This window comes from Hemiscyllium ocellatum, chromosome 19, assembly GCF_020745735.1.
Source record: "Hemiscyllium ocellatum isolate sHemOce1 chromosome 19, sHemOce1.pat.X.cur, whole genome shotgun sequence".
NCBI classification, from domain to species: Eukaryota; Metazoa; Chordata; class Chondrichthyes; order Orectolobiformes; family Hemiscylliidae; genus Hemiscyllium; species Hemiscyllium ocellatum.
This window is the reverse complement of record NC_083419.1, coordinates 50,234,898-50,254,359: the sequence shown is the minus strand read 5'-3', so window position 1 is coordinate 50,254,359 and position 19,462 is coordinate 50,234,898. Positions and strand designations below refer to the sequence as shown.

At 36.9% G+C, this 19,462-nt stretch overlaps 1 protein-coding gene across 1 annotated transcript in view; it reads right to left on the bottom strand.

Annotated features, from left to right (window-relative positions):
• The window catches only part of phf21b (PHD finger protein 21B), a 212,883-nt gene extending 198,604 nt beyond the window's left edge, over positions 1 to 14,279 (bottom strand). The window contains exons 1-4 of the mRNA XM_060839457.1: positions 14,085 to 14,279; positions 13,769 to 13,955; positions 13,313 to 13,345; positions 13,022 to 13,087 (exon numbers count right to left, since the gene is read on the bottom strand). Of these exons, the coding sequence (XP_060695440.1) occupies positions 13,022 to 13,087; positions 13,313 to 13,345; positions 13,769 to 13,822 (153 nt within the window). The 5' untranslated portion in view covers positions 13,823 to 13,955; positions 14,085 to 14,279. The remainder of the gene's footprint in view (positions 1 to 13,021; positions 13,088 to 13,312; positions 13,346 to 13,768; positions 13,956 to 14,084) is intronic.
• Positions 14,280 to 19,462: the final 5,183 nt, after the last annotated feature.

Sequence of the window (19,462 nt, the reverse complement as noted above, 5' to 3'; positions counted from 1 at the left end):
TAGCTGCCTGAAACCTGGTAGATTGAAAGATCGCACCCCGGATTTCTTAATTAACGTATCAGGCATCAAGCAGCAATGAGGGATCCACTATTTTCTCAGTTAAGAGGAGTGAATTGAAGAAAAGTAAGGAAGTTTTTATGCACCACAAATAGTGAATCAGAAGCAGCATTGACATAACCTGGGAGCAAGTCACCTGAAATAGTATGGAACTCATGCAATAAAGCCTACTCTTAGAATGGTACAACACAAAAAACAAATAATTTGCTCACTATGGATCCACTAATATGTTTCTTCAGTGTAGCCATAAAAGTCTAATCTTACACCATGACTAATTCCATCTGACCTATTAATATTTATCCATTATAAGCAACTATCAATTCCTTGTCAAATATGAGCAGTTTCAAAAATAGTCTATAGGAAACAGTTCCACATTCCAATTTTTTTTTAATTCCATCACTAAATTCGGATTTGAGTTTATAATTTTCTCTGAATACTCACAGATTGCAAAAACTATTCTGCTTTCCTTAAAGTGGGTGTTGTTTCAGGATGTGTTAACATCTGCACTTGCTTCTATTCAGACTTGAATTAAAAATGTTTGGGAAAAAAATTTGGAAACTGTCTTTAGTCAAGTTCAGAAACAGTTATGTATTTATAATGAATGTCATTATAACATTGTTGGATTGAGAATTCATTGCAATATTCAGTAGTTTACTGAATATTTACCTGTCCAACCACTGAGACGTACTAACCAGCAAGATGCCAGGTTCGTTTTGCAAACTCCACCATCTTCTGTGGCAGGAAACCAAGGATAAAAATGATCAGTCCCACCTTCAGGTTTCAAACACTCCATCACAAAGGTTAGAGAAGGTCAACCATGTTTACCTTTATGATTACCGTACTGATGACTGCAAACCAAGAATAATTGCTTAGTCAAATGTGTCTGTGCATTTTTAGCCAAACACCAACTATTATCATAAAATTCCTAGTGTGGAAACAGGGCATTCGGCCCATCGGGTCCACAGTGATCTTCTGAGGAGCATCCCACCCACAACTCCCCACCCTTACCTATCCTGTCGGAATGTACTTCCCATGGACAATGCACAAACCTACACATCTTTGGACTGTGGAAGGAAATCCATGCGGACATGGGGGAGAATATGGAAACGCCACACAGCTGTCTGAGGCCGGAATCAAACCCAGGTCCCTGGCGCTGTGAGGCCTCAGTGATAACCATGAGCCACCATGCCACCCTTATCATCTTTAAGAGAGTAACAGAAAGCATGTTAGGTAGCACTTAATAACATACCTGCATTATCCACCATTCTTACAAAATGGTGTGAAACTTCAATCTTTGCTGAACTACAGAACTTGCTTTGGAATGAGACAATTGCTTGGAGTTACTTTTGCCTCAGCTGTATGTGTACAGTGGAGTTAGTGAGAACTCCAAATCACTCACACAGTGGATTTTAATTATGAGTACACAGTCTGAAATCAAATAAGCAGTCTTTAAAAGGAATCAAGTCTGGCAGCTTTGTTTAACGGCCTTTAATGAACTTCTTTAGCAGCTTGTATCATAGCAACACATTTTATTACACAGCGTTCAGGAGAACCAGTTTTCAGAGCTCTGCGGTATCATTTATTTTCTCATCTTTGCACATTATTCTTAGCATCTTACCTCAGGAACATACAACTGCTTTGACAATTTTGACAATGAATCCTGATTATGTTCAAGTGTAACCTTTTGTTCTATGACGTAACGATCAACTAATTTACCATTAATTTCCTAAGCTATTTTATAATTTAGTTTCTTGAATAGCTTCTCCTATCAGACCTGCAACAGGAATTCATCGGTTTGATTTTTAATATTATGAAGTCAAATACTGTTGCATATTTTCAAGCTTAAAATGCCTCTGGGTTTTGTAAAATGTTTTATCCTACAATGTGTATTGCTTTTACGTAAAATTGGTTGCTTTGTTGAAAAGGATACAGTGATTCCTTGTATTTAAAATGAAAACACTGCCTTTCTTATTTTGAACAATGGTATGTTTGTGAACAGGTACACAGTTTTCTTTTTACTCCACTGTATTCTGCTGTACATCAGATCTGAGAATATTTGATATTGATACTAATTTCAGAAATTGGGTCGGCCCTCCAGTTCCAACTCTTGTCCTGAGTTACACACTGGTGTGCAAAAGCACTTAAATAAAAGACTTTCAATTTTAAAAAATGGTCTTCAGTTTCTGTCTTTCATGCATTCTGCACCCCTGCCATCCTCACCCCATCCATGCATTCATTCACACTTTGACACCCAATGAAAATTTGCTCAAGTTTGGGAGTGTAACTTAAATAGGATGCTCTAACATTCTTTATCACCACGATTTCAGTGATTTGTTTTATGTTTGTCTACGTTACCATTTGTGGCAGTTCAATTTCCCATAAGTGGGTTACTAGAGAATGGGCTTCAGAATCAGTTATAGTTGAACTCTCTCAGATTCAAGTTCAAGACAAACTATAGAATTGATATTTTATCTCTAAGCATCTATTTATAAATCTCCTTGTATTCTAGTCATTCTATACTCGCCTTTTGTAACTTGTTCAGTTCTTTCAAGCTCTTAGATGGCCAGCTCACCAAGGAAAGTGGAAAATGACATCTGTTTTACAGTAGTTGGTTTTGGATTAAGCATTTACACTTCTGCGAATTGAACATTTACTGTAAAGTTACTCAACCAGTAAAAGCAGCTTTATTGATATAACTTATACTTGAATTTTAATTGAAGAGTATATTTTCAAGTTTATAATGTCTGCTTACTCTCTCATCCCTTCTCCTTTAAGAATTTTTCTTTTTACTTCTACTTCACCTGTGATTTTTATTATCTCTTTAATACAACACTAAATTGCATTTTCTTTTTACTTGTATCTATTCTAGATTCTATATTTATGCTCTACTGTTCACTTTGGAGGTGAAAGCTATCTGTAAAAACTCCTGGTCAATTAAAGAAATAGACTTTCAAACATTTTTTTTAAACCCTGTCAAAAAGTTTATGATAGTGATGTTTAAAATTGTTCCATTACTGGTTCTGTATGTGCATATCGATCTTTGAGGCATAAAAGATGTTTAAAAAAAGGGCTTCTCACAAACTAACTATTCTCAGGTGGAAAATAGTACATGTCTATGCAGTTTGTGAATTCACTGTGTTAGATCCCTTGAAAATTATGGGCATTAGTTCCATTAAAAGTTGAGAGTTCTTGCTTTCTCAACCATCTATTTGTGAGGTCCCTCCTCAATTCCTAGTTCTTTGATTATTCAGACTAAGTGCAAAGTATTTACCTAGAATTCTCTCTTTGTGTCAAGCCCACAAATAACTCAAAGATTCAAAGATTACTTCTGCAGCAACTCCTTCTTGGAGTTGTCCACCAATACTAAATACCAGAAGCCCAATGTCATCTGAACACCCTTTATATATAATTCCAATATTGTATTAACTTGGTCTTCTCTTGGCATTCCGTTATTGTTACTAGGCCAATATTCTGGAATTTCCTATCAGACAGTTGTGCAGTGACACTGTTCCTATTAGGTGTGGAATTTAGTAAAGAGAGCACAGTTCTGACAAGCCACAAACACGCCACTGAGTTAATTCCTGTACCTCAACCTGTGAAATCAAAATGTTGGCTCCTACCTCACTTAAAAATCAATTATCAAATGAACACAAGTTGACAAAGATAAAGATTTAAAAACCCCTATTAGGTACTCACTCTTTTGGTTCACGCATGAAGAATGACCACTTTTAAAAAGGAACTGAAAGACAGTCAGCACACTCCCAGAACAACAGCCCATCCCAAGGGAACTAAGAGTGTTTTATTAATAATGGACAGTTTCACATGTCTAGTGAGGAGGCAGGGGAATGGCATTATGTAAAGTATAGAGAGCTGGTACAGACAATGGCCTCTTTCCACACTAACATTTCTGCAATTCTGTGAATATGGAGTTCATCGTTAAATTGTTTCTTAATCTCTGAGAACCAAGATTATTTTCTCAAATTAGTTATCTGCTACCCCAAACTACTGCAATATAAGGAAAAATTAAAAAGATAGTCCTGGTGATAACAATTTGTGAAGTGAGACTAGAATAAAGTAGTAAGAATTAATTTGCAATTCTATTCTTCACATCTGGCTATGTATCATGTGGTCCAAGAGAATGCTGAATTGAGACATAGTGGATAACTGTCTTCTCAAAGCCAAAATCCGAGCGTGCAAAGAAGGCTGCACTGATGACACCCGGCAATATTTGAAAACTCAGTTATGTTGCATATTTTTCTACTTCACATGAAAAATAAGTAATGTGTTCAACAAGCAATTTAAGGCATGGCAAGATAACAAATATAAGCACCATGTCAACAAAAATGATACAAGTGCCCACCTGGTAGAATAAGTCATGTATTTTCAAACGAATTAGCAGTTGGGCTCCTAGGACAAACATATGGTCGACATTGTTCAGAAGTTGAAAAACTAAATTTTAATCTCAACATAGATTCAAACTTTATAATTTAATTGACCATGTCATTGAATTGAACCAATTCAGACTTGCCATCCCAACAATGTGATTTATAAAGGACTCCTGTCCCACACCAATACAGCAACTCTCAATTACTCTTTAAAGTAGCCTAACAATGACTCAGTTAGGCATGTTCAATGCCTGACACTATTAGCTACCATTAGTCAGCCCATGTCTGAATGGTGCCCATACCTTGAAGCATGCAGGCACTGACTTCCATATTTGTTCAATACTATTCACTACTTCTCAATGTCACTAGCAACAAATATTTAATGGTGGAAAGCTGGTCAGTTATAAACCAGTTGACAACAGCTTGAACTCCTGTAACAATTCATGAAATCATTGAAATCACAACAAACACAATCAAGCATGAATAATGGTTCAGATCAACCACTGGAAAGTTAACCTCCATTCCCATTAACTTCAATTGTACCAGCAGTCTTTGATGCCCAGGTAATCATTCCCATTTCACTTCAAACCTTTATAACATTTGAACTAAAGCTACAATGAGGTTGGAGAGTTGTTGTCCTGGCGCAACCTCACTGTATAAAGTTGTGCAGATTATTCATCACTCGTTATTCACGATAGCACTTTCGACAACACTTCCAAAGATTAGGCTATACAGCTGTAATTAGCAGGATGAGATTTGTTTTGCCTTGCATGGTCAGAATGGATCTGGGCAATTTTTCACTTTGTTGGGCAAATGCCAGTGTTGCAGCTATACTGGAACAACAGTCCATAAGTGCAAGACTTCAGCACTGCAGCCAGAGTGTTGTCAGGATCTTTAGCTTTTGCTATAACAAACTTGTCCAACCATTTCTCAATATCAAGGAGAAAGAACAAAATTTACAGAGTGCAGGCTGTTATGCTGGAAGCCTCAGGAGGAGCAGCAGCTGGATTATTTGGTACTTTCTTTTAAAAGATGTTTGCAGACTCTTCAACTTTGCCTTTTACATTCACTGGCTGAATTATGTATTTGAGGATGGGAATATTCATGGCATCTCTTCCTTCCACTGGTTGTTCCATTGACAAGAACTATTCATGATTGAAACATGGCAGACTTCAGAGTCTGAATCTAATCAGCTGGTTGAAGGACAACTAAACTGTCCTAAGCATGCTTATTGTGTTTTAAGCATTCATATGCTGTACCTCCAAAAGGTTGGCACTCTCTTTTTAGGTGTGCCTAACCCATGTTCTTACATGGTCTTCTACACTCCTCATTAAACCAAGGTCCAACAGTTTAATAGTAGTCTAAAATCTGATTTAGTATTGTTGCAATGGTTCACAGCATGATGAAATGCCCTCAGTATGAAGACAAAGGTCACCTCTTCACAGACTATCCAGTGCTCACTCGAACAAATGCAACCAGTGAGAAATGTTTCAGTAGGTATATCAGCAAATATGGGAGTTGCTTTTCTCCCCCATTTGTATTGTTGCTCTCACCATCTGCTGCAAGTCTAGATTGGCAGTTACATTCTTCAGAATTCAGCTAGCTCAGTTGGCAGTGCTGCTGCCAAGCCACTTTTTTTGATGGGCATTGAAACCTCATACACAGAGTAAATTCTATGCATTTGATATCTTCACTGCTTCTTCCAAGTCATGCTCAACATGGAGGACTTCTATTCATCAACAATAAGAGGTACATTACTTGCCCATGTTTGGCCAGATGTCATTAAACATCATGGAGTTCAGTGTGGAGGAATCCTTGATCCACCCTCTCCAAAATGTGCGAGTGTGTCTATTGTACCATGATCAAGAAGAGGTGAATAAGCAGCTTGCAATCACTGCATGTCCAAAAACTGGTGCTGCCTGCTTCACCTCGGAGGGAAATGCACACAGAGGAAATCTGGATATGAGACAGGTCAGTGGGAAGAGTTAAGGGCAAGGTGATCTCAGCTGTGCTAAAACAGGGGAATACTTTAACAAAGATTTTCAAAACTTAACACAAAGAAAACGCAACAATACTTATGTTTGTTGAGGGAGCCGTTTTGACAAAGACAGAGGAAAAAATGCATGTTACATATGTGAATAGAGAATAGTTCACAAATATTATCACTAAACACAAGAGGTGGGAGATACTACAGGTGAGAAGCCAGTGGACCCAATAATGCATCAACATCTACAAAGATTCGTTTTCTTGAAAACCTTATCCAAACACATTTCATATTACCTCTCACATTACCAGTACAATCTGATATTATAACTTTGATTGCTTAGTATTCATTGACACCTTCTTCCTAAACTGTAAACAGACCCTTCAATCAAGAAAGTTTCAAAATCAGTCATCTAGGATACATTAACACACCAAACTTATTCAACAGCACTATCCAAATCAGCAAGATACATCACCTAGAATGGTAGTAGGCACTTGGGAACAGAACCAACTTCAAGTTCCTCTCCATCTCATGCACCAACCTGACTTGTAAATATTGTGTTCCTCCACTGAAGTCAAAATCCTGGAATGCTTTTCCCCAACTAGCATTTTGAGAAAGGTCTTCATCATAGAGCGCAGCAGTTCCCACACATTTTCAAGGATAATAAATATTAGCCTTGTACTCTCACTCTATTTTAACAAGATGAAACTATGATAGTTCAGATATACTTTGGAAGGCCACAATTTTTTTTAAATCAACTTGCATTTTGCAAATGGAAATGGCTTTTTCTATGACGTGGTACCAACCAGGAGGGGAGTTTAGATGGGGGAGGGGTAGAGCTGTCTAGAACTTCAGTATGAACATTTGCCCTATTACTCACATTTTTCCTGGTAAAGATGAAGTCAACAATAGATTTAGAACTTAATTTTCATCATTATGCCAACTTAACATGTGCAAATGCCAAAAACCAATGTTAAAATAGGAACTGCTGTTATAAACTCTTGAAGATGGGATTTTTAAAATGATGTTTTGCACACAAAAAACAAATTTAACCCTATTCTGAAAACAATTATACGGAATAAATGCATTCATAAAAGTACTGACAAGTATTTTAACTCAACTAAAGTGGCAATTGCAAAACACAAACCAAGAAATTTGATTATAAAGCATATTATGAATAATGGTCATCTTTAGCTTAGCTGTGATGAATTCAAAGCAGCATTCTGAACCAACTCACACTAGATACACATGGAGTTTAAGAATGCATGTTAATAGATAGCAATTTTATCCAAAATGCTTACTTAAAACCTAGAAGCAAAATTAAATCAAATTCTACATCACTTCAAGTATATTGGTCAGAAATTTAAACCATTTCACATTGTGGAAACCTGGCCATTTTCCCACTTCCACTTATTTCACCTAAGCTGGTATAAAATAAACTAAACTAGCCATATTAAATTGCTAAATTAGATCAGTCTTCCACTAATTGAGAAACAATGAGTAATATAAATTGATTTTCTCTAATCAATCACATAAAACAAATGTATTTCCATAACTATATTATTAATTAAAATCTATTTTAATATAATTGCCCACTGTTTAGACAGCACCCCTTTGCAGTTCATGATGTTTTTTTCCAACTACAATAAAGGTTTGCTTTACATGTTTCCACATTGCTGTTGTCAAAGGTTACAGCCAGAACTATGCTGCTTCAGCAGATCTATATGACATACAAGTATAATTACAACTTCACAAAAAAAATAAGCAGCTTAATCAGAAATGGCTAAGGAGGCTCAGATCACATCATCTCGATCAGAACATTTCCAACGGTACGGAGAAATTTTTTTAAACAGATTTTTGCTTTTTTTTAAAGCACCTTTTTCAGAATTAACAAATAACAAAATATCAAAGTAACAGTAACAAAGATTCAAAAGTTATGCAAAAACCAAGTTGAAGACTTTGTATGTAAAATCTTGAAAAAAGTTCTAGACTGTAATAGTGATCATTACTGGACTACTGTTTGCTAGCATTGTATCCTTTCCTGAGACAAACACAAAAACCATATAGCTTGTTCAATTGCTGATCTATGCAGTTAGCTGGTTACAAGCAGATGGCTTTAACCATATCAAAACTGCCCTCAATGCCTCCAAGCTTAAAAAATAAAGAATCAGATAATTCAGAATTACAATTCAAACTACAATCCACAACCCCTTGTCGGCGTCAGGTAAGGATGGTTTCAAAGTTGATTATCATGCATAGGGTGGCATGGTGGCTCAGTGGTTAGCACTGTTGCCTCACCGTGCCAGGGACCCAGGTTCAATTCCAGCCCAGGCAACTGTCCATGTGGAGTTTGCACATTCTCCCCATGTCTGCATGGGTTTCCTCTGGATGCTCTGGTTTCTTCCCACAATCCAAAGATGTGCAGGTCAGCTGAACTGGCCATGCTAAATTGCCCATTGTGTTAGGTGCATTAGTCAGGGGTAAATCCAGGGTAAGGGAATGGGTCTGGGTGCATTCCCCTTCGGAGGGTCGGTGTGGACCTTTTGGGTCCAAGGGACTGTTTCCACACTGTAGGGATTCTATGATTCTATCTACCAATAAAATCCTCCAATTTTGGATAACATCCAAGCAAGAGCCAAATAATGGTCAACGAAGTGGGCAAGGTATTCAGATACTTGTGAGACATCTGTTTAAAAGTTTTTACATAGTGAAAGAAGAGTAAAAACTAAAAAAAAGTACTTGCCATGTACTTTTGATCTTGTTTTCAAGGTATAACAAAACATTTGAGCTAGATTAACTATTTTATTCCTGTCATACAATCAATTCACCTAATAAGATACCCAAAAGGACAAAGCATTAAAGTTACATCCATTTTGGCAGTTTGGTAATGAATTCCAAGTCAATCAATATTTACATGCCTTTTTAAAAAACAGGATAAATATTAAGAGATGTACTGCGTATAAAAAAAACTATTTTAAAATAAGGGAGAAATTAGAAAGTGTCATACAGAATAGAAACAAAACAGCCTTATTTTAGCCAGTTTGAGTGGGGGTGGGGTGGGGAGAAACAGAAAAAGTAAATGCCATATGCAAAAGAAAAGCTCATCACAGCCTGCTAGTTATTGGTAAACACTGTCAGTACTTCACTTAAATTTGAAATGTAATATTTATAAAGGAGAAATAATATGCCCTTAAATATGTTTTCCAAACATTAGTACAACGCAAGTCAACATTGCTGCTACACACACAAACACACAATTGTTCATGGCACATAATGTACTGAACCAGCAAATGGGCTCTTTGTATATTATATCATGTTATGTGAAGGATAATGCTCTGCTCAAACAACAGTCAAGTGACACTAAGAAGCATTATTACTGTGCTTCATTACATTAAATTATATTAAACAACCTCATACAGGCAAAGGATTTGCTATCAGCATTCGGTCACTGAAAGCACGTAGTGAATAATTTCAAACCCATCAGTTGCCCAAGTAACAAATCACAGAAAGAGAGACTGCATTATCACTGATTCACTGGCAAGGCAGCAAAGTACTATCAAATCAGCTTCATCATAATCTATTTGTATTAAAATGCATACTGGTTTTGTAAAGAGACTTCTTTCTACTGTATAATTACTTATTAGTTTGACTTTGCACCAAAAATACTTATTGTTGTTTACACATTAGCAGAGGTAATGTCCAGTCCTAACTGTAACAATTTGACCAGTTATTCATGGACTCGTTTTTGACCATTTCAAATCTCTTTGTTTTGTGGTCCCTTAATTTAAATTTTGTTCAATTTTACACATCATTGATTTTCATGGTTTTAGGCTGTTTCATGTGTAAGCATTCCCAGTGAGTACGAAATCTTTATCTTTCAACAAAATTAAAATTTAGCAGCTTATTTTGAAGAACAAACGTGAAAAGAGGATGATCTAGATTATCAGATTGTTTTTTGTAAGCAATATAATGCAAATTAGCGTTTTGCAAAGTACCTTTAATTGGAACTAATTTGCACAAAGTTACCTTTTAAGTGAAATACTTTGATATTATCGCAATACTTAATTCAGTATGCTGTTGCTAACCCAGCAATTAAAGAAACGAAATAGAACATTCACATTTAAATCAGAACAAAAACTCTTAACCTCCCCATTTATTAGAGCGGAAGGAAATAAATCATTTTTCCAAAGATTATTTTTTCAGAAAATGATTAATATTAGAAGTTGCAGTTGATTTCAAATATAAATTACATTAAAACAAAGTAAGTAACGGAGAACGAAGTGATCAAGTAGTTCTCAACAGATCTACAACATTCTAAATAAAAGGTAAACCTTTCCTCAGCACTTCAAAAGATGCAAGAAACAATTAACAAATTAATTGACATCAAGAGATCAAATTTTATTGAAACATCCAGAATCTCAAATGCGCAACATTTTGTTAAAATTCAGCACAAATGTTTGTTCTGCCATTTCATTACAGGCTGACTTTCCCCGAGCACGGTGCAAATTCCAAAAAAAGTTGTTTCTAAAACGTGACCAAACCAAAGATATCAATACAAGGTGTTCCAATTGTTTGTTGTTCACTTGGGAATCAGGCTCCTAGATTCCCTGATAACTCTGAGTAAATAATACTCTGACTCAGTGTCAATTGTGTAAGAAACTTCCAGCTTCAGTTGAGTTCAATCACCTATTTGAGCTCAGTAAGTGATCTCAATGGTGGAGGGAACATCCATCCCAAATGTCAAATACTACAGAAACAAAGTACTGAACTGAAACCCTTTTCTTGTGATCAAACTGCCCACTAATACTTGTTTCATTTAACTTGTGAACAAATGTCCATTTGGACAATGTACTGGGAAGCTATTAGCCTGCATAAACACATATTCCAGTTCAGATAAGCACTCTGAGAAATTTACATCCATTTTTTATAAGAAAGTTTAGTTCAATTGAACTTTACAGTTCAGTATGATATGAAACATTACTGTATACAGCACTTTAAAATAGTTGTCTTTGGTTTCTTCCTACTAGTAGTTGGCGAAAAAACATCCATGCTATTTCCACCTAAATAAAGTCTGATAAAGTGATTATAAAGCAGGAGTAACTCAAGAGATTTTGGTACACTTTTTTTAAAAAAAATTGTAACTACAATACAAAAATGCTGAGTGATCAAAAGACAAAAATACCTTCTTCCATAATGGGGGTGGGGGAAGTAGGCAAGAAACAGTTTTTTTGATAAATCAAAAACTGATTTGTTAAACACACAGTGATTATAAGCAGCAGTTTATATGCTCCCTCACCTCCTGCCCCTCCCCCTCACAAAATATCAATGCGATCAAAATGGTAATGCTAAGCATGAATGATGCCCATCCCCCTCCACACTTCAAATGTGATTTCTTCATTCCATAGTTTTCTCCATGTTAGAAAAAAAAACACAACACCCCTTACAAAATGGAAGCTTCCACTACTAAATTGAATGTACTAGCAAAATAAATAAATAACAACATATACACAATTACTTCATCCCAGAAACAAAGTGACACTTTCCATCATTAGCTTCAAAAACAGTGATCAAGATCACTGATTATCCTTGCAGAATTTACCATTTCGATCTCTAACAAAATTAAGATGCAGTGCTAACTTGGTGCTGCAAGCTGCATTCCAACAGAAACAAGATCAATGGAGTTAAGAAAAACTCAATATACTGAGCGTTTGGATTTTAAATTCTCATGAAGCATTTTAAGAGATTATGATAACCTTTATTGGAAATTAAGGGGAGGTCAAAAATGTGATCGTTTTGCAAAAATACACCAAATTGCTGAGGGGCTGAGTGCTGGACAGAGCCAAAAGCAAGCTGTGCGTTCAATGGCATCTGTTCGTGGTGCTGAATTTTTTTTCCATTGTAATAATCAGAGCTCTCCGCTAGAAGCCAAGCTCCATCAACTGCTCCAAGTATGCAAAGTCGGCCTTCGGAGTTCTCAGCAGCAATATTCACGCACTTCGATATTTTCATATATTCCCCAAAACAAATCGCGTCCCGATCAATACCCCGCTGACTAAATTCACACAACAGAAGAAAAAGGAAAGTGGTCCTAAGCCCGAATCAATCGTTCATACGTCAAACCAGGACAAGGAGACGATAAGTAAGAGCATTATAACTCAAATAAACCACAAATAAACTAGTTAAGCATTCCAGCAGGAACTGGGTGGGGAGCTTGAGGATATAAATCGGTATTATAAACTTAACGTACAAATTAGTTGCCAGATTTTCCCCTTCTCTTTTCATACTTGGAAAATATGTCGACCTATCCAAAATGGACGCCTCAGAATTTGTCAACTTAAACGCACGCACAACTTCGCTTCATTTGGAAGCAAACTCATCTCAACATATACACCAACATTTTAACTTTAGTAATTCATCTAGATGCATATAGCCTTCGCCACACATTATGCAACCTTTAGAAGGTTGCACATTCATTGTTAACAACTCCCCCTCCTTCCTCCCTTCCCCCACAGTTACTTTTAGTGAAAGTCATCGCAAACGCTAAATCGCTATTACACACATCGATACCTGACCAGAAACTAAACTAATTTCTTACTTGTTTCTCGCTAAGGGATGTTATTCGGGTTTGTCTTTCATGGAGCTGTTTCTTAAGTTCTCCGTTCTGTTAAAAAAAATGTATTTTTAAAATTACATCTGCAATGTGACATGGGCGGAAAATAAATATTTGTCGATTTCAATTCAGTAAAGTGTTAACAATTACTGTTTGGCATGCACACTCTACAGCTATGCTGACTACCAAATGAGATCTGTGCTGATAAAGTTTCTGATCGTCTGTCTTCACGAACACACTGGATAAAGAAAAGACTTAAAGAATCAGCTATTTTACCTGTGGATCTTGCTTCATCTGTGCAACTAGTTTCTAAAAACAACAAAAACAGGAATAGGATATTGATATGAATTTAATATAAAAGGTCAAAGAGCAATATAAGTTATCATGACTGGGAGGAACAAAGAGGCACGCAAACACTGAGTCAGTTTGGAGCATCTCATAAATATTCAAGTCTCGTACTAATCTCCTCACCACACACACACACACACACACATACACAAGCCAACCGCAATAATACTCCAAATCCTTGTTGCTCAACTCGAACACCAGTAAAAACTAGTCTCAAAGTTAAAGACCTTGGATGCAAACAACCTCACCAGCAGGTTATTACTCTTAATTGATCCTTAAATCCCAAACGTCGCTAAGAGATGCCCAGCTTATTATAGGTTTGATTCGCTCTCCCTCTTTCATTCTCTCTTTAGACCATAAAGAGGAAATGGGTTCTTTTTTTACCTGATGACACTGGATTTCTACTTTCAGCGCCTCTTGAAGGCTTTGCATCTCCATGGCTGGACTTCAAAAGCACTTTTTCAGACACTTTGAATCCAAACGATTTGAAGTTAGTTGTTTGTGCGCGTGCGATTGCTGGCGTGGATGCTTTTTACAAGCGCGTCTGCGAGAATCGAAGAAACTTAAACAGCTTTGAAATAAATAAATAATTAAATAAATAAATAACCCGGCATAAACAATCGAAAGAACAAGTAGACACAGTCTGCAAAGCAAGTTCTTGCCTCTCTTTGCTAGTACGGACACAGGACTCATCACTCACTTTACGCCATTTTTCACAAAACTCTCCCGAAAACAAGTCGGGCAAGGGGTCGGCCGGCTCGGAGCCTCAGCGTTGCCGCCACACCGACGCCTTCGAGCCGCGGGGCCGCCGGGCTCCGGCCGCTACTTTTCCGTTAACGGTTCGAGCGGCTGAATCTAGGGACTATATTCCGCGGGTGCGAGCGCGCCGGGATTTCACTTTGCCTCGAGGAAAAGTTGTGCCTCGGCTGCCAATGCTAATGCAGAGGACCCGGATGGAGCAATGGAACCCTGCCGGAGCAGCCTAGTGCGCAGGCGTCCTCCCAACACAGCTCCATCACTAGCCCCCGAGACAAAGTGATACAGCTGCACATATTTAATAACTAACTTTAGCAGTTACATGTCATGTTTGGCTTTCTATTTGAATCAAAATATGCGTCGTCTTATACAGTATGTAGTTGTTTAATACATTTGGAAACTTCTCGTTTTAAGTTCATTGTTATAAAACATTAAAAAAACTGACATTTATAGTTTATTTTTATTCATGGAAGGATATCAGGCAGATGGAATCCGTTTAGAATGGCACCGTGGTCTGCGTAGACAAGGTGGGCCGAAGGGCCTGTTCCTGCGCTGTACTGTTCTATAGCAATAGCAGAAATTGCTGGAAAAGCTCAGCAGTTCTGGCAGCATCTGTGGAGAGAAATCAGAGTTAAGGTTTCGGGTCGAGTGATCCTTCCTCAGAACCCAAATTAAACAATTTATGATTTTGTTTCTGATTTACACCATTCACAGTTTTTTCGATTTTCAGTCTTGACTGTTCCAAGTTCTGTAATACAGCTTGTTCCAAAGTATACTTCCTAATCCAAATGCAATAAATATTTTGTAGTGGAAATTTACTCTTAATTTAAATGTTTTAAAGTTGTATTCAGTTGCAAAGTTTGGAGGGGGTAAAAGGAGATTGAGGACAGGTTGTTTATCAGATGTACTTTTCATTCTTGATATGGTAAAAGCAATCTTATTGGGGCAATAGATTTTCAGATATAATGGTGGTGAATTTTCGTGTACTGGAGCTGATGGAAAATGAGTTTTGTGTATTTTAGGGAGGAAAAAAGGTGACAAATTAAACGTGTTTCATCCAAGATTTGTTTCCAGTAATTTTTTTCGCAAGTCTAAATTTATAGAGCAGAGCACGCGAATTTGCATAAAAACAACTTAATTAACACTTCAGATTTTAATCTCAGCCTATAGTTTGATGGACGGATTGTCTGTTCAATCAGAAGGCGCCAGCAATTTCTTGTAGGCGGGGAATCTGCTCCTTTTGGCTGATAGCATTGCCAACCTACGCATGCTCCTGCCTTTTTAATTACATTGTTACGCACCCTTATTCCTCTCTGAATATAGAAATAAAGAACAAGTTGCAGTATTCCCAACATTTGGGCTGCAAACTGAGAGATTCGGCTTCGGTCGACGATGCTTTCTATAGTTTTAAGAGGTCTCTTTTTTTCTTTTATTCCCTTAGTCGGCGGTCAAGTTTGATTCGTTAGTTGCAGTTTAACCAAAACAGGATGGTTGCAGTTAAAGAACAAAAAAATTAGAATGACAGAGTGTGAGCGAGGGCTGTGCAAGGGCACGGCGCTCAGCCAATCGCAAGTTGCGCCGCATCCAGGGAACGTTCTGAAATGGAATGCTGCGTGACGTCAGCGCACCAATCAGCGCGGGGCGTGGGCGGGGCTTGACGTGGAGTAAAGTCGAGAGTTGAAAGGAACAGATGAGGAATCGTAGTCTGAGTTCTAGCGGCTCTGATTCTGGAAGGAAATTAGCCCACGTACACTGGCCTAAAAGAAACTTGCATTTCCTCAAAAATGTATCCCCTGTCTCAACATCTCCGGTTGCTGGAGGGTGGGATGGGGAGGTGTGACTTTTTAAACAACGAATCTTCCTCTCCAACATCCTGCAGTTTGATTTTACATCACCCCACCCCCGCCCCCCAAGAGTGCTGAGTGCTAAAGCAGTCTAACTACAGTCCAAGGTGCAACAGCTCAAGTCAGTGGAACAACATAAGGTGTTATACAAGTAAAGATAGGTCTTTGAAAATAGCCGAGAAAATCGGTTCTCCTGATGAAACGCCCAGAGTTGATGAGGTTACTGTTCGCATAAATTTTGTTTAGCAATTTTTGGTCGCTGCTGGACCTCTAAATGGAGGGCATAATAATGTGGAAAGAGGGCGTGGAGAGGAACATTCGGAATATGTATGCATTTAGCATCTATGTGAAATCTGTTAAATGACGTTATGATTACCTTGCAAATAACATGCCGCAGATCCTTTTGTTGAAATGTTTAAACGTTCTGTTTCCTTTTGAAGGTTTACGGAATTATTCATGACATATGAAAATTAATGTGATTTCAGCCCCATCCCCCTCCTAAGCTTGGATCTACAGTACGTTCAGTTATATTACTTTTTATTCTATGTTAGATAGTGGAACTCTAGAGCTCTTTCCTAAACGCCCATTTTGCTGTTACCTTTGAACTTCATCGACTTTCAACACATTTATACAGCAAAGTCAATATTGCAGCCTTTTTATTGAGTCTGCGTAAATAAACGCTATTGCATGTACGTAGACTAAGAACTATCAAAGCCAAATTGAAGAGTAAAGGCCATTTTCTTCCCCTCCCCCGTTAAAATAGCATTGTGGTAAGGATTCATACTGTATAAGAATTTAATGGAAAATTATCCAGTTTTGAACACAACATACAATTTCTAACCCAAAATTGTTCTATGGAATACTAAAAAAAACTCTTTTAAAGACTTAAGTTTTGGTTCCTTAAAATATTAATATTTAGTTTACATTTCACCTCTGCAGTTATGTGATCTGACTTGGGGGGGGGGGGGAAGACCAGGTGATTTTATTTTTTTGGAGTGTTTTCACTGGGAGTTTAAATTGCAATTTCACACAATTGTGGTAGTGCAGACTGAAGCCATTCAGCCCATTCTGTCTCTGACAGTTCTTTGAGGAAATTCACGCAGTGCTACCTGGCCATTTCTCTGTGATCCTGCATGCTCTTCCTTTTCTGATAATAATCCAATTCCTGCTTCAATTGATTTGAAATCCTCGCCACACTGTGAAGGAATGTATTCCAGATTTTATTCAGTCTTTTAATGAAAACATTTTTCCTTGTGCCTCCAAGACATTTTTTGTCAATTACCTTAAATCTTTGATGCCTCTTTCTCCATCCTTTTGTCAGTTTGAATAGATTTCCACTATCTTTTCAAACCCTTCATGCTTTTTGAATATTTTATCAACTCTCCTTCAACCTCCTGATCTCAAAGGAAAATAGTCCTAACTTATAAAATCTGTGAAATTAAAGTTCCACAGCTCCTAACCCATTCTCATAACCTTTTTGGCACTCTCCCCAATGGCCTCACATCTTTCCAGAGCAAAGCAACTATGACTGTACCCAGTATACCAGCTGCGACTGAACTAGTTTAGCTTCTTTTTGTACTCTTGGCTGAAAAATGAGTCTCTGCTATACTTTTGCTTGTCCAATTTTCACATTTTTTAGTGCGCTATGGTGCTAAAATCGACTTGGGAACAAATATTAAATATTTTATCTATAACATACTAAATTTATTGAGATAAAATTTAACTTGAGTGAATACGACATAAAACATCTCTAAAAATGTAATTGAAAACTTTACAAATGATCATTCAATTCATATATGCACAATCGTAAATGTTAAAAAACTTATTTTTAGCATATATGTTGAATTTCAATATCTAAAATGCAGAGTACTTTTGAGCAGTGACCTGTAACTGATGGGAAAAGTTCGCCTTTATGTGGTGCTTTTTGTTTGTACATTTACTACTTTCCTTTTCTCACTGCCTTTTTTGTTCCTTTCTTATGAGCAAGGTGCTGCAAAAGTAATCATCATTTTCATCCCTTTATACTCTAGCCACCTTGAGATAAAGACCAATATTCTTAATATGATTTTATTTTAATAACAGTGTAGCTGGATTTCTGAATTCCCTTGCTATTCCGTAGTTCTTAGTCTCATTGATATTAACATTTTTCTGCTTGTCTTTATTGGATCAAGTTTCCACATATTGATTTTTCTGCCAGTTTTACCTGTTTTTTTCATCTATCCTTGTAACTTCTGAGTTCAAACTGCACAACGTAATGTTCCTCCTAACTTGGCATCAACAGTAAACATGAATCTAAAGCTCTATATTCCTCGATGAATGTAATTTTTGAATAATGGGAGGTTGGAAGTGAATTTATGTAAGCAAATACTTTAATTTCTACGAAATGCTCTCTACCTTAATTAAATCCAAACTAACTCTGTGGTAAACATATTACACTTCTGCATAGTAATATTCTTCAACTATTCTCTATTTCCACTCAACAATAATATGTATATTCAAGTGGGTAAAAAAAGCCTTTCTCGGCATCTGACACAAATCACATACAGAATTGAAGTAATGCCTCAAATTTAATTTTTTGAATTCCAACTTCTGATGAAGCAGTGAATATAAAAGCATTTTTGACATAATTTTAAGTTAAATGAAAATTCAAATAATGGAATAATGTAAACCCCTGATATGCTTTTTGTTGTTTAGATGAACAAGTTATTGTATAGTATTTTTGGCATTATTATGCCAATCCTATCAATGATGCTAGGCTTGGGATACTGAACTATCACACACATTTTGTAATGTTTGTTTTACAAGCACTAGTAAAACCAAAGAAGTTCTTATATCCTTTCCATATTCAGTATTTCTAAACTTTAACAACTGTGTACAATGTAAAAATTAATTTGCAGAAATAATGGTTTTTTAATCTATTCTTTCTCTCAGTTAATGATTCTAGTGTTGGTTAATTAGACAGAAAGAAAGAAAATGCACTTACATCATGTCTTTCACCAGCTCAGGATATCCAAAAGTCCTTGACAGTAAATGGAGTGTAGTTACTGCTGAAAATGCAGCAACCAGTTTATGCTCAACAAGTTTCCATGTAAAATAGTGAGCAGATAATCTACATTTTAATGATTTGGGTTGTGGATAAATGTTAGCCAGGCCACTGGGGAAAATTCCTCTATTTTCAAGGTGTGCCTTGGGATCCTTTATGTGTACGTAAGAGAGGAAACCAGAGATGCTTTAACATCTCATTCAACAGATGGCAATTCTGACAACACAGCACCCCCTCAAAACCATACTAGTATATTAGACTAGAATATGTATTTAAGCTTCTGCAGCAGGATTTCAAACATAAAATTCTGACTCATACGCAACTGTGCTACTGCTAAAGTAAGGACAGACACTTAAAATTGAATTGTTTGGAATTATTCACCTAATGAATTATTTACCCTCATTGCTAAAAGAAAATCCAAACAACCAATATGTT